General features: G+C 44.1%; 1 protein-coding gene across 1 annotated transcript in view; it reads right to left on the bottom strand.

Annotated features, from left to right (window-relative positions):
• Positions 1 to 16,250, bottom strand: part of DLD (dihydrolipoamide dehydrogenase) — a 51,896-nt gene extending 35,646 nt beyond the window's left edge. Inside the window, exons 1-2 of the mRNA XM_082257141.1 lie at positions 16,093 to 16,250; positions 5,279 to 5,357 (exon numbers count right to left, since the gene is read on the bottom strand). Coding sequence (XP_082113267.1) covers positions 5,279 to 5,357; positions 16,093 to 16,131 — 118 coding nt within the window. The 5' untranslated portion in view covers positions 16,132 to 16,250. The remainder of the gene's footprint in view (positions 1 to 5,278; positions 5,358 to 16,092) is intronic.
• Between the last annotated feature and the right edge of the window lie 490 nt (positions 16,251 to 16,740).

The raw sequence follows: 16,740 nt of genomic DNA, 5'->3' as shown, positions 1-16,740 counted from the left end.
GGCTCTGTGTCTATTCACACACAGAGACATGGCTTGGCCCCACCTCCTCCATCTCCTAACTGGCTCACTGGAGATGATTGACAGCAATGGGAGCCAATAGCTCTTGCTGCAGCCAAAAGCCAATCAGGGGTGTGAGTCCCCAGAGAGGCAATGCTCTTGTGCATATTGCTGGATTGAGAGGGGGCTCAGGTATTAGGGGGGCTGCTGAACACAGACATTTTTTTACCTTCATGCATAGAAAGGAAAAAAAAAAAACTTGTACCTTTACAACCATTTTAAAGCAAACTTATATGTGTTCTTTGCAGAGAGCTTGAACCATTGAGGTTTTCTTTAAGAGTAACTGCACCTAAAAGTATGAATGGTCATAGCAACTATGCCAGCTGTGATTCCAATTTCTAACGTACCACAGGATTTCAGCCTACACAGGCGCTCTGCAAACAAACTGATATTGTGTGCAGGTACTAACTAGGATTCCAGTTATCCAGAAGAGAAGTCCATCAGTTAAGGTACATAAATAACTGCTACATAGTATACATGCATGGAGGCCTATATACTTCTTAAGAGGAGTCCTATTTTGAGTTAAAGTCTATCCTATGTGAATCACAACCAGTAATACTCAGAGGTGAACCAAACCTATTCTTGCCGGATTCAGCTGGTCACAGATTTAGCATTCCTTAGTGCAGGGATGGCGAACACGCGGCTCTCGAGCCGCATGCGGCTCCCGGCCAAACTGAATGCGGCTCTTTGGTTATCATTATTATTTGGTATACTGTGGCTCTAGTAGTCTTTGCCAAGTTTGGATGCTGCGGGATCTCTGAGGAGAGATCTCCAAGCGCGTAGTCCCGCCCCCAGGCTGCAACATCACGTCTCCCATCTCCCAACACTGCACGGGCCAGAGAGCGTGGGGACCCGTGTGTCTCCCTCCCGCCTCAGCTGCCTGTCACGTGTCTGAGTGACTGACGAGAGCTCAGCTCAGCCGAGACAGCCGCCCGCTGACATCTTCCCCTGCGCATATCAACAGCAGCAGGTGAGGAGGGGGGGGTCTCTGATGGGGGACATTTATGTGTGTGGGGGTCTCTGATGGGGGACATTTATGTGTGTGGGGGTCTCTGATGGGGGACATTTATGTGTGTGGGGGTCTCTGATGGGGGACATTTATGTGTGTGGGGGTCTCTGATAAGGACATTATTGTGCAGGGGTCTCTGATGGGGGACATTTATGTGTGTGGGGGTCTCTGATGGGGGAACATTTATGTGTGTGGGGGTCTCTGATGGGGGAACATTTATGTGTGTGGGGGTCTCTGATGGGGGAACATTTATGTGTGTGGGGGTCTCTGATGGGGGACATTTATGTGTGTTTGTCTGTTTTGGCAGGTCACTGCGTGGTGTGGCTCTCTGACTCTCACAGTTTAAAATTTTGGCTCCTTTTGTCGAACTTGTTCGCCACCCCTGCTCTAGTGTATTGCCGGATGTGTTTCACACAGTATACCAAAAGCAAAGCACTCACGTTTCTGTCTAACCATCTAGGTTTCCTCAAAAAGTTTGATTCAAGCTATGCTGTTCATAGGAAACCATTTGTAAATACATTTTTTATATACAGTAAAGTTTTTATTAAATGTTGTAATCAAAACAAACATGAAAAAGTAATCCAATGTTAGTAACCAACAGGTTTACAGGGATAAGCAGATCAGAAAAAAAATAAAAAATATATCCGCTACCCCAGTAGGGCTCAGACTGTAACAGGTACCCTATTAAAATATAGAAATACAAAAAGTGATATTTCACATACAAAGAATAACCAGTAGAAGAGCCACACAAAATCCCAATGGAAGATTAATTCACCATCAATAAACAGCAGTGAAAGAGTAAGATTAGGTTTTTTAAAGCACACAGGGCAGTTAAAAACCTTTTCTGAGCGCTGAAAACTGACAGTGAAAAATGTACGTTTTACAGTATAGCTTTTACATACTGCGTTTATGCGATTTTAGTAGCAGTTGAGGTTAGAAGCGTTTTTTAAAGAAATCCCCAGGAGACCCTCCCAAATCCACACAATGCATGAAAATTATTAACCCTTTCAGCCATTGTGAGAACAGTGTGTTTGTAAATAGCGGTCTTATTTTTTTGTGCTTTCACTATGGATCCCATCATGACCATGTGAGGAAATGCTCCCGACATTGCTCCCAGACGTTGAAAATTGCGTAAGAGGACCAGAGTTTGTCACTCCTGGACTCATCCATTGATGCAGGTTAAAAGTAAGTGGTGAAATTTGTGTTTTTTTTTTTAACATTTTTGTTAAAAAATAACCACAAATGTTTTCCCCTTTAAAAAACACTTATAAATGCAAACGCACATAAACGCGGTTTATCCCGTTTACTAGCATTTGACTTTTGAAATGCTGGTAAACTACAGCTGAACGCGATTTTTCTGCTTTTTAAAAAAAAAAAAAAAAAAGCCTGTAACCTCAACTGCCTCTAAACTACTATAAATGACTGAGTGTACATGTACACATAGGGCCTCATGCACACTGCTGCTGTTATGTCATGGTTTTGTAAGTTTGAGTGTTTTTTAACAGCCCTCTGTGTTAGCCCTATGTGTTCACATGGATGTTTTTAGCAGTTTATCAGCAGGGAAGTTTACGGGCTGTTGTCTGAACACCCTAAAAACTCGTTCAAAAGCAGATCTTCTGACCACAAAAACCGCTGAACTCTCAAAATCTGGACACGTTTAGCACCTCAGTGTTTATTTCAATGGCAAAAATAAAATTAAAAATCTGGCCAATGAAATGAATAAACTTCAAACTCTTTAACTCTGATAAACTCACCTAGACTGTTTTGAAAAAAATGCAGTGGAGGTGAGTTTATAACGTCGATTTTCTCCTGTCAGGATAAACAGCGTTTACAAGAAACCAGTGTGCAAGAAGCCTAAGGCCCCTTTCACACAGGGGAGTCCGTTGGCGAACTCCGTTTTTCTCCCCCGCTGAGCAGGCGGATGGCAGCTGTTTTTCCGAGCTGTGTGCGGAGACGGAGACACAGCTGTCCGGCCTCCGCTGTTCTCTATGAGGGAATTGGATGAGAACGGACCGTCTGTCCGTTCTCATCCGATCCGCAGGACTGATAAAAAAATAGGGTTTCCAATCCATCCAGATTTGACGGATCGGATGTCAGCAGACATGTCACCGCTGACATCCGATGCCCCATAGAGGTGCATGGGGCGTCCGTTCAGATCCGCCTGAAAAACAGACAGGCGGATCTGAACAGTCCGCCTGTGTGAAAGGGGCCTAAGATAACAGAGGAGAGTTCAGGGGCTGCAAAAATAAAACGCCCAACTGCTCCTGAACTTCAGTTTAGCAGCTGTAGTGTACATGAGGCCTTACTTGTTTTAACGCCTAAAGCCTCGTACACACGCACCGATTGTTGGCCGTAAATTTTCGGCCAACGTCCGATTATCGGCTTGTTAGTATGATGCTTCCGACAACCGACTGCGACTTTTCGGCCGAACAAAATCTGGTGTGCATGCTATAAAATTTTTGTTGGCCGTCACCAGAACGGCCAATTGTTCGTCAGTCAGTACAGATTTCGGCCGACAAAAGTCAGATGAGCAAGATTGGGCATGCTCAGAGAAGAAAAAACACACGGAAAGTAGACCAGCACATGACATCACTTCTGCAGTTGGTTGTTGTTGGTCGACAAAATTCGTGTGCAGTCTAGAGCACATTTCAACCAACACAACAACACCGGACAGAAGACGGCCGATCGGTCGGCCAACATCGGTGCGTGTGTACGAGGCTTTAGGCTGGCCATACATGGGTCAAAGTTCGAAAATCAGAAATTGTGTGTTTTGTGATTCGATGGTGCCACCATTGATTTTGAAATTTGACCAAGCCTTTAATTTCACCTCATATTGATACAGAAAAGAATTTTTGTGGCTGGTAATCTTCCTTTCTTTCTGGGAATTTTCTTTTTTCTTGCACTCGTGCGCATTTCTTTTTCGAATATATTTCTCACACAATTCTCCCAGCATTGATTAGAAAATCGTTTGTTTTTCAAAATAATTCCAACATGCCTGATCACTCAAATTCGATGACCGCACGAAAATTAGCCATTGCTGTGGCCCACTAATGGTGTGAAATTGGAAAAAATGATTCTTAGATAAGATTTTTGCAAGAAAATTCTTTCGAAATTCAACCCATGTTTTGCCAGTCTTAGGATGAGAAAGCCATGTTTGCCATTGTGCTTTACATTTACTAATTTTATAATCCAAAAAGCTACAGTAGGTTCCAAAATTTGAAAGTATTAATACGAAAAAAAAGGGGGGGGGTAGCTGAAAATATAGTGAAAAGTCCACAGAGGGCCAAGGGGGGAATTGGGACTATGCAATTCCAAATAAAGAAAAAATGTAATAGATTGGAAATGTAAATATTTTTTTCCCCTTATAGAGGTTTTGGCTTCTATTTGGTGCAGTTTTATTTTTCATAGAGGTTTTGGTTCATATTTGAGACACCTTTGGTGCCTCCTTTGTGCACTACAATATATCATTTTTTTTTTGTAATTTTTAAATTTCCAGAATTTGAGACCCTGTCGTCTTTTTGCTTCTTGATCCCTTATGCGGTTTTGGGAACCCTGGCTATCATCCCATTGAGGTCCTCTTGGAGTCTCTGAGACACAGTTGGTTTCCTGAACATATATACAGATTTCTTTATATGTTGATTTATTCACTGCAAGTAGTGTTTGATGGGATGTCGTATTTTGCTTTATCATTGTTGCTTTATTTTCCATTTAAATGTTGTATGGTTATCTCTTTTGAGATATAGATTATATATATATATATATATATATATATATATATATATATATATATATATATATATATATATATATATATATATATATATATAGTCCTCTTGTATGCTTTCATGGTTTTTTATTTTACCCGACAATGATCTTTCATTGATGTATTTTACTGCGTTTTGGATCAATAAAAAAATCTCTTTTTTAGAATAATAATTTTCAATATTTACATTTACTCTGTATTACATTTTCTATATTTGATATCACATAGTCCCAATCCCCCCCCCCCCCCTTGTCCCTCTGTGGACTTTTCACTACTAATTTTATACGTTTTGTATGCTAGTGTTAGTTCAAAATTACCTTGGGCATTCAGACTATTACCTAAGATAAGTTAGGAGTGATATTAGATTTCCAAAGACGTAAAATTGTGAGTCTAGCAGCTATAAAAGTACAATATGTGCAAACATTTAAGGAGAAAGAAACATAACTTACAGGCTTGGTCTGCATAGGTACGGAGTGGCACAGCACATATTCTTTTCAGTCCAGGGGTGAGATGACTGATGTGAGCCTTCTAAATAATAAAAACAAAAAAGTCAAATGCTTTAATTGCACAGAACCATACATTTAAATTAAATCACTTTTTTTTTTTAATTAGAAAAGGCATTTAAAAAAACAATGCTTTTATCAAATTATGGAACAGCTGCAATATTTCCCATTGTTTTTTTAAGCTTAGGGATGATTCCCTTTAAATTACATGATTTATTCAAAGCAAAAATATATCCCACTTTGCTGGCAACGTGTAAGAAAGTCATTGCTATTCTACACTGAAGGACGTATCATCTTAAAGCCGGAACTTTACCCATAAAAAAACTTGATAGAAAATAACTTTGTTTAGCAAGGTTTGTTCATACATTCCACAATAATAATTATGCTACCAACATTAGTGTGTGCTGTAAATTGTCTCTAACATTGTTCCGGTTTCTTCTTGCTGGAGGCTGCCATTTTGCTGTTTGTTTAAAAAAAAACAGTTAGCAATCCAAGGATTCCAGGAATGTAACTGTCACATTTGCTTGTTTCCTCAACCAAACTGTCAAACCACCAAATGGCTGTTATCATACCTGATCACATGTACAGCACCATGGCAGCTGCAGTTCAAACAGAAGCAGCTTCCTTGCTGTAAGGATAGGAGGGTTAAGATCGGCCTCTATAATCTCAGCAGTGCCCAAAAATGGGGAGCAACTGAGCATGTGCAGAGAAATGTGGAACCGTGTATTGCTGGATTTTAAACAGTATAGGGACTTATTTTTTGCTCTACGTAGCTATACCTGCAAAAGGGGCCAGCCTGAAGTCATATAGCAGGACTGACTAAAGTTCCACTTTAAGCTTCAGCCAAACTCACCCTAAAATTTGATCTCTGTTTTATACATGGCTGTATAAGAATTCTAGCTCACCTTTCTTTGCAGAACTAGCCACGGAAGACTCGAAAGTTGAATTCCAGCCTTACAGTTAGTTGTACAGGCCCAACTTCTATACTGAAATTGCTTACTCTGATTTCACTGTACACTGTGAGCTTCTCATAATGTGCATCACAAGCTGCAGAAAGTCAAATGGAGCCCACCCCATTTCATGGTGGCGGACATCCAGCAAAATCCAGAGAGAATTGTAGAATCCCCCTACTTTTGTGGTCAGTAGAGAAGGGCCCTTTTACATTAGAGATCTGTGGGGGGGGGGGGGGGGGGGGTAAGACCCATTTTACATTGGTAGTTTGTGAAGAAAATCCTCCTTACAAGGCTGTTCAATGTAGAAGTATCGATATGTGGAAAAGATTTCCCTTACATTGGTGGCCTGTGGAGAAGATCCCCCTTACATTGGTGGCCTGTGGAGAAGATCCCCCTTACATTGGTGGCCTGTGGAGAAGATCCCCCTTACATTGGTGGCCTGTGGAGAAGACCCCCCTTACATTGGTGATCGCTGTGGAGAAGATCCCCCTTACATTGGTGGCCTGTGGAGAAGACCCCCCTTACATTGGTGATCGCTGTGGAGAAGATCCCCCTTACATTGGTGATCGCTGTGGAGAAGACCCCCCTTACATTGGTGATCGCTGTGGAGAAGATCCCCCTTACATTGGTGGCCTGTGGAGAAGACCCCCCTTACATTGGTGATCGCTGTGGAGAAGATCCCCCTTACATTGGTGACCTGTGGAGAAGACCCCCCTTACATTGGTGATCGCTGTGGAGAAGATCCCCCTTACATTGGTGATCGCTGTGGAGAAGACCCCCCTTACATTGGTGATCGCTGTGGAGAAGATCCCCCTTACATTGGTGGCCTGTGGAGAAGACCCCCCTTACATTGGTGATCGCTGTGGAGAAGATCCCCCTTACATTGGTGACCTGTGGAGAAGACCCCCCTTACATTGGTGATCGCTGTGGAGAAGATCCCCCTTACATTGGTGATCGCTGTGGAGAAGACCCCCCTTACATTGGTGATCGCTGTGGAGAAGATCCCCCTTACATTGGTGATCGCTGTGGAGAAGATCCCCCTTACATTGATGGCCTGTGGAGAAGACCCCCCTTACATTGGTGATCGCTGTGGAGAAGATCCCCCTTACATTGGTGGCCTGTGGAGAAGATCCCCCTTACATTGGTGATCACGGTGGAAGTGACCCCTACATTGGTGGTCCATGGAGATGTGTCCCCTTACATTTTTAGTCAGTAGAAAGGATCATTCTTACATTGGTGGTTAGTGGAGAGGATCCCCCTTACACTGATCAGTGTAGAAGTGGCCCTTACAGTGGTGGTCCATGGAGAAAACCCCCTTACATTGGTAATCAGTGTAGAAGTGACCCTAAAGCTCCTTTCACGTCATCCGTTCAGTCATGTTTTTTGAAAGAAAACAAATTTAATTAACATCAGTTTACATCAGTCTACAGCTGTTTTTTTCTAAGTTGTGGCAGAGACCAATCATAGGTTACAAAAGTATAAAAAAAAAAAATGTTTCTTGCCTAAAAACAGATCTAAATTAAACCGATGGAAGCCGATGGCTTCCGTGTACATCCAGTCAGATCTGTCTGAATAGAATAGAATGCAGCCTCATTCCATTTAAAAAAGGGGACCGGGAATGGACAGGGATGATCATGCGTTTACACCCACCCAACCATACAGCCGTTTCACATGGGCAATCCGATCAAGTCAGCTTTTCAGGCGGACTTATTTGGAAGGTCCATGCATTTCTATGGACCAGCCCGTGTAAACTGACTTATGTCTGTTTACTCCCGCCTACTTCTGGGTCCAACCAGGCTACTACAGAAAAAATAGAGGACAACAGCATCCTCTTTCATTTGTGTGGATCAGATCAGAGGTAGACAGGTGTAAACCAGACAGCGAAGCCCTTTTACTCCAGGCATTCACACAGCAGAGTGAGGCCTGTCTGCACTCACTCTGCAGAGACTGAGCAGACACAAACCGATTATCTGCACCCCCTGTGATCGGCAGAGGATCAGCGGACAGATCATCTGCTGATCGGAATGGAAGGCGTCAGTGTGAAAGAGGCCAGAGACATTCATTGTGGTTCAGTATGGATCCATCTGAAAAATTGATGGATCTAGACTTCAAGGCTGTTTCACGTGGGCTTCACCTTGTATAAGAGCAATATGAATAGCAAGATTTGAAAAAGCATTTGGAGAACTTTCAGCAAACTTGTTGAAGTTTAGACATTAATGGCTGTGTGTTGAGTTACCTTGAAGGGACAGCAAATTTACACTGTTATACAAGCTGTACACTCACTACTTTACATTGTAGCAAAGTTATTTCTTCAGAGTTGTCACATGAAAAGATATAATAAAATATTTACAACAATGTGAGTGGTGTCCTCACTTTTGTGAGATACTGTATGTGATCTGTGTAGAATTCCCACTTACACTGGTGGGCAGTGGAGAAGGGCTCTCTTACACATGTGATCAGTGGAGAAGGGCTCTCTTACACATGTGATCAGTGGAGGAGGACTTCCTTACACATGTGATCAGTGGAGGAGGACTTCCTTACACATGTGATCAGTGGAGGAGGACTTCCTTACACATGTGATCAGTAAAGGAGGACTTCCTTACACATGTGATCAGTAAAGGAGGACTTCCTTACACATGTGATCAGTGGAGGAGGACTTCCTTACACATGTGATCAGTGGAGGAAGACTTCCTTACACATGTGATCAGTGGAGGAAGACTTCCTTACACATGTGATCAGTAAAGGAGGACTTCCTTACACATGTGATCAGTGGAGGAGGACTTCCTTACACATGTGATCAGTGGAGGAGGACTTCCTTACACATGTGATCAGTGGAGGAGGACTTCCTTACACATGTGATCAGTGGAGGAGGCCTTCCTTACACATGTGATCAGTGGAGGAGGCCTTCCTTACACATGTGATCAGTGGAGGAGGCCTTCCTTACACATGTGATCAGTAAAGGAGGACTTCCTTACACATGTGATCAGTAAAGGAGGACTTCCTTACACATGTGATCAGTAAAGGAGGACTTCCTTAAACATGTGATCAGTGGAGGAGGACTTCCTTACACATGTGATCAGTGGAGGAGGACTTCCTTACACATGTGATCAGTAAAGGAGGACTTCCTTACACATGTGATCAGTAAAGGAGGACTTCCTTACACATGTGATCAGTGGAGGAGGACTTCCTTACACATGTGATCAGTGGAGGAAGACTTCCTTACACATGTGATCAGTGGAGGAGGACTTCCTTACACATGTGATCAGTGGAGGAGGCCTTCCTTACACATGTGATCAGTGGAGGAGGCCTTCCTTACACATGTGATCAGTGGAGGAGGCCTTCCTTACACATGTGATCAGTAAAGGAGGACTTCCTTACACATGTGATCAGTAAAGGAGGACTTCCTTACACATGTGATCAGTAAAGGAGGACTTCCTTAAACATGTGATCAGTGGAGGGGGACTTCCTTACACATGTGATCAGTGGAGGAGGCCTTCCTTACACATGTGATCAGTGGAGGAGGCCTTCCTTACACAGGTGATCAGTGAAGGAGGACTTCCTTACATGTTATCAGTGAAGAATACCCCCTTACATTGGTGGTCAGCGGAGAAGGACCTCCTTACTCGTGATCTGTGTAGAATACCCCCTTACATTGGTGGGCATTGGAGAAGGACTTCTGTACATATGTAATCTGCGTAAAATACGCTTACAGTGGTGATCAGTGTAGAAGGGGTTCCTTACGCATGTGATTTGTGTAAAATACCCCCTTACAATGGTGGGTAGAGGAGAAGGGCTTCCTTACGCATGTGATCTGTGTAGAATACCCCCTTACATTGGTGGGTAGTAGAGAAGGGCTTCCTTACATATGTGTTCTGTGTAGAATACCCCTTTACATTGTTGCTCAGCAGAGGAGGACTTCTTTACATATGTGATCTGTGTAGAATACCCCCTTACATTGGTGGGTAGCGAAGAAGGACTTCCTTACGCATTTAATCTGTGTAGAATACCCCCTTACATTGGTGGGTAGCGGAGGACTTCCTTACGCATGTGATCTGTGTAGAATACCCCCTTACATTGGTGGGTAGTAGAGAAGGGCTTCCTTACATATGTGTTCTGTGTAGAATACCCCTTTACATTGTTGCTCAGCAGAGAAGGACTTCTTTACATATGTGATCTGTGTAAAATACCCCCTTACATTGGTGGGTAGCGAAGAAGGACTTCCTTATGCATTTAATCTGTGTAGAATACCCCCTTACATTGGTGGGTAGCGGAGGACTTCCTTACGCATGTGATCTGTGTAGAATACCCCCTTACATTGGTGGACAGTGGAGAAGGACTTCCTTACGCATGTGATCTGTGTAGAATACCCCCTTACATTGGTGGATAGTAGAGAAGGGCTTCCTTACATATGTGTTCTGTGTAGAATACCCCTTTACATTGTTGCTCAGCAGAGAAGGACTTCTTTACATATGTGATCTGTGTAAAATACCCCCTTACATTGGTGGGTAGCGAAGAAGGACTTCCTTACGCATTTAATCTGTGTAGAATACCCCCTTACATTGGTGGGTAGCGGAGGACTTCCTTACGCATGTGATCTGTGTAGAATACCCCCTTACATTGGTGGACAGTGGAGAAGGACTTCCTTACGCATGTGATCTGTGTAGAATACCCCCTTACATTGGTGGGTAGTAGAGAAGGGCTTCCTTACATATGTGTTCTGTGTAGAATACCCCTTTACATTGTTGCTCAGCAGAGAAGGACTTCTTTACATATGTGATCTGTGTAAAATACCCCCTTACATTGGTGGGTAGTGGAGAAGGACTTCTTTACATATGTGATCTGTGTAGAATACCCCCTTACATTGGTGGGTAGCGAAGAAGGACTTCCTTACGCATTTAATCTGTGTAGAATACCCCCTTACATTGGTGGGTAGCGGAGGACTTCCTTACGCATGTGATCTGTGTAGAATACCCCCTTACATTGGTGGGTAGCGGAGAAGGACTTCCTTACGCATTTAATCTGTGTAGAATACCCCCTTACATTGGTGGGTAGCGGAGGACTTCCTTATGCATGTGATCTGTGTAGAATACCCCCTTAAATTGGTGGGCAGTGGAGAAGGACTTCCTTACATATGTGATCTGTGTAGAATACCCCCTTACATTGGTGGGTAGCGGAGAAGGACTTCCTTACATGTGATCTGTGTAGAATACCCCCTTACATTGGTGGGTAGTAGAGAAGGGCTTCCTTACATATGTGTTCTGTGTAGAATACCCCTTTACATTGTTGCTCAGCAGAGAAGGACTTCTTTACATATGTGATCTGTGTAAAATACCCCCTTACATTGGTGGGTAGTGGAGAAGGACTTCTTTACATATGTGATCTGTGTAGAATACCCCCTTACATTGGTGGGTAGCGAAGAAGGACTTCCTTACGCATTTAATCTGTGTAGAATACCCCCTTACATTGGTGGGTAGCGGAGGACTTCCTTACATATGTGATCTGTGTAGAATACCCCCTTACATTGGTGGGTAGCGAAGAAGGACTTCCTTACGCATTTAATCTGTGTAGAATACCCCCTTACATTGGTGGGTAGCGGAGGACTTCCTTACGCATGTGATCTGTGTAGAATACCCCCTTACATTGGTGGGTAGCGAAGAAGGACTTCCTTACGCATTTAATCTGTGTAGAATACCCCCTTACATTGGTGGGTAGCGGAGGACTTCCTTACGCATGTGATCTGTGTAGAATACCCCCTTACATTGGTGGGTAGCGGAGAAGGACTTCCTTACGCATTTAATCTGTGTAGAATACCCCCTTACATTGGTGGGTAGCGGAGAAGGACTTCCTTACGCATTTAATCTGTGTAGAATACCCCCTTAAATTGGTGGGCAGTGGAGAAGGACTTCCTTACATATGTGATCTGTGTAGAATACCCCCTTACATTGGTGGGTAGCGGAGAAGGACTTCCTTACATGTGATCTGTGTAGAATACCCCCTTACATTGGTGGGTAGTAGAGAAGGGCTTCCTTACATATGTGTTCTGTGTAGAATACCCCTTTACATTGTTGCTCAGCAGAGAAGGACTTCTTTACATATGTGATCTGTGTAAAATACCCCCTTACATTGGTGGGTAGTGGAGAAGGACTTCTTTACATATGTGATCTGTGTAGAATACCCCCTTACATTGGTGGGTAGCGAAGAAGGACTTCCTTACGCATTTAATCTGTGTAGAATACCCCCTTACATTGGTGGGTAGCGGAGGACTTCCTTACATATGTGATCTGTGTAGAATACCCCCTTACATTGGTGGGTAGCGAAGAAGGACTTCCTTACGCATTTAATCTGTGTAGAATACCCCCTTACATTGGTGGGTAGCGGAGGACTTCCTTACGCATGTGATCTGTGTAGAATACCCCCTTACATTGGTGGGTAGCGGAGAAGGACTTCCTTACGCATTTAATCTGTGTAGAATACCCCCTTACATTGGTGGGTAGCGGAGAAGGACTTCCTTACGCATTTAATCTGTGTAGAATACCCCCTTAAATTGGTGGGCAGTGGAGAAGGACTTCCTTACATATGTGATCTGTGTAGAATACCCCCTTACATTGGTGGGTAGCGGAGAAGGACTTTCTTACGCATTTAATCTGTGTAGAATACCCCCTTACATTGGTGGGTAGCGGAGGACTTCCTTACGCATGTGATCTGTGTAGAATACCCCCTTACATTGGTGGACAGTGGAGAAGGACTTCCTTACATGTGATCTGTGTAGAATACCCCCTTACATTGGTGGGTAGTAGAGAAGGGCTTCCTTACATATGTGTTCTGTGTAGAATACCCCTTTACATTGTTGCTCAGCAGAGAAGGACTTCTTTACATATGTGATCTGTGTAAAATACCCCCTTACATTGGTGGGTAGTGGAGAAGGACTTCTTTACATATGTGATCTGTGTAGAATACCCCCTTACATTGGTGGGTAGCGAAGAAGGACTTCCTTACGCATTTAATCTGTGTAGAATACCCCCTTACATTGGTGGGTAGCGGAGGACTTCCTTACGCATGTGATCTGTGTAGAATACCCCCTTACATTGGTGGGTAGCGGAGAAGGACTTCCTTACGCATTTAATCTGTGTAGAATACCCCCTTAAATTGGTGGGCAGTGGAGAAGGACTTCCTTACATATGTGATCTGTGTAGAATACCCCCTTACATTGGTGGGTAGCGGAGAAGGACTTCCTTACGCATTTAATCTGTGTAGAATACCCCCTTACATTGGTGGGTAGCGGAGGACTTCCTTACGCATGTGATCTGTGTAGAATACCCCCTTACATTGGTGGGTAGCGGAGAAGGACTTCCTTACGCATTTAATCTGTGTAGAATACCCCCTTAAATTGGTGGGCAGTGGAGAAGGACTTCCTTACATATGTGATCTGTGTAGAATACCCCCTTACATTGGTGGGTAGCGGAGAAGGACTTCCTTACATGTGATCTGTGTAGAATACCCCCTTACATTGGTGGGTAGTAGAGAAGGGCTTCCTTACATATGTGTTCTGTGTAGAATACCCCTTTACATTGTTGCTCAGCAGAGAAGGACTTCTTTACATATGTGATCTGTGTAAAATACCCCCTTACATTGGTGGGTAGTGGAGAAGGACTTCTTTACATATGTGATCTGTGTAGAATACCCCCTTACATTGGTGGGTAGCGAAGAAGGACTTCCTTACGCATTTAATCTGTGTAGAATACCCCCTTACATTGGTGGGTAGCGGAGGACTTCCTTACATATGTGATCTGTGTAGAATACCCCCTTACATTGGTGGGTAGCGAAGAAGGACTTCCTTACGCATTTAATCTGTGTAGAATACCCCCTTACATTGGTGGGTAGCGGAGGACTTCCTTACGCATGTGATCTGTGTAGAATACCCCCTTACATTGGTGGGTAGCGGAGAAGGACTTCCTTACGCATTTAATCTGTGTAGAATACCCCCTTACATTGGTGGGTAGCGGAGAAGGACTTCCTTACGCATTTAATCTGTGTAGAATACCCCCTTAAATTGGTGGGCAGTGGAGAAGGACTTCCTTACATATGTGATCTGTGTAGAATACCCCCTTACATTGGTGGGTAGCGGAGAAGGACTTTCTTACGCATTTAATCTGTGTAGAATACCCCCTTACATTGGTGGGTAGCGGAGGACTTCCTTACGCATGTGATCTGTGTAGAATACCCCCTTACATTGGTGGACAGTGGAGAAGGACTTCCTTACATGTGATCTGTGTAGAATACCCCCTTACATTGGTGGGTAGTAGAGAAGGGCTTCCTTACATATGTGTTCTGTGTAGAATACCCCTTTACATTGTTGCTCAGCAGAGAAGGACTTCTTTACATATGTGATCTGTGTAAAATACCCCCTTACATTGGTGGGTAGTGGAGAAGGACTTCTTTACATATGTGATCTGTGTAGAATACCCCCTTACATTGGTGGGTAGCGAAGAAGGACTTCCTTACGCATTTAATCTGTGTAGAATACCCCCTTACATTGGTGGGTAGCGGAGGACTTCCTTACGCATGTGATCTGTGTAGAATACCCCCTTACATTGGTGGGTAGCGGAGAAGGACTTCCTTACGCATTTAATCTGTGTAGAATACCCCCTTAAATTGGTGGGCAGTGGAGAAGGACTTCCTTACATATGTGATCTGTGTAGAATACCCCCTTACATTGGTGGGTAGCGGAGAAGGACTTCCTTACGCATTTAATCTGTGTAGAATACCCCCTTACATTGGTGGGTAGCGGAGGACTTCCTTACGCATGTGATCTGTGTAGAATACCCCCTTACATTGGTGGGTAGCGGAGAAGGACTTCCTTACGCATTTAATCTGTGTAGAATACCCCCTTAAATTGGTGGGCAGTGGAGAAGGACTTCCTTACATATGTGATCTGAGTAGAATACCCCCTTACATTGGTGGGTAGTGGAGAAGGACTTCCTTACGCATGTGATCTGTATAGAATACCCCCTTACATTGGTGATCAGTGGAGAAGGACTTCCTTACATGTGATCTGTGTAGAATACCCCCTTACATTGGTGGTCAGTGGAGAAGACCCCCCAGCAGGCAGTCAGTGGAAAAGGGCCCTCTTATGTTAGTGATCTATGTAGAAGACCGACCTCCTTGCAATGGCGGTCAGTAGAAAAGTCCCCCTTACATTGGTGGTCAGAGCGAAGTCTGCCCCCTACACATAACTTTAAAGATGTCCGGTGTCAGTGATTACTTATCAGAGAGGTAGAAGTAGCTGGAGGAACCCCTAACAGTCTTTGGATGACCCCTGACTGAGAATGTGGGCTTTAGAGGGGCTAATGGTGGTCACTGGAGAAGTTTTTATCACCCAGTAGAAGGATGATGGGATTAGGTGATGAGGAGCACATGTGAGGGGGGGGCAGCCTGCAGTAGATGGCGAGCTTTGGGGTTGAGTTATTAAACCTGGAGAGTGGAAAATCTGGTGCAGCTGTGCATGGTAGCCAATCAGCTTCCAGGGTTTTTGGTCAAAGCTTAGTTGAACAAACTGAAGTAAGAATCTGATTGGCTACCATGCACAGTTGTAGTAAATCCTGCCATGGAGAGAAGTGCAGAGTGCTCCCTCCACAGGTGTGATGAAGGTCAGTGTCATGTGAGAGGTCCTCAGGTCCTGGCACTGCTCGTTGTTCTAGGCCCAGGCTTGGTGTTCCCAGTGTGTTATAGTAGGAGAAGTGTTTCCTATCACACTGTAATAAAGCCTCTGTCCGCCCCACCCCCTCCTCCCCCGGTGTGCCGGGTTACCTTGCCCAAAGTACAGCACACGCGGCTCCAGCTCTGCATTTTCCTCTCGTAGCTGACACTCTCCTCCCAGCCTGGACTCCCCTGGATCAAGGACTTCACCGGCTGCGCAGGCGCATGGGGGTGTGTCAGCTCGTAGAGGATGCCGGGACTTGTAGTTTCTTCCCGTCTCTAGTCACGTGTGTCAGAGGAGTAGCTCCGTCCCATGGTGTAGGCGGGGTTTAGTGAGAGTGTGATCCCTGTATAGACGTGTGACAGTCTCAGTCATAGCTGCTGCCGTTGTGAAAATGCTTCTAGCCTGGCTATGTCTGTCCTCAATACCTTGCAATGACAGCAGAGCTGGAGAGGTGTCACTTCCTCATGTCTGCTCTTCTTTCAGGTTATTGACTTTCACACTTGTGTGACTTGTCCTGCGATTTGGAGCTGCAAAGTCACATGACAAGTCGTACTCCAATATTTTCCAATGAGTACCGTTCATATCTGTGCGACTTCAAGTTGCAATGACTTCAGAGTATTCCCTGCACTACTTTGGTCCAACTTTGATGCGTTTTGAGGTCCATAGACATAAGCATTGCTTCAAGTCCAGTAAAAATCAGGCACAATCGCACGACTTTTAGGTCACACAAGTGTGAAAAGGGCCTTAGAGGCTAC

This window comes from Pelophylax lessonae (genome assembly GCF_965119305.1).
Source record: "Pelophylax lessonae genome assembly, chromosome: 4".
Classification (NCBI taxonomy): Eukaryota; Metazoa; Chordata; class Amphibia; order Anura; family Ranidae; genus Pelophylax; species Pelophylax lessonae.
The sequence above is the reverse complement of the archived record's forward strand: the minus strand, read 5'-3'. Positions and strand labels throughout refer to the sequence as shown.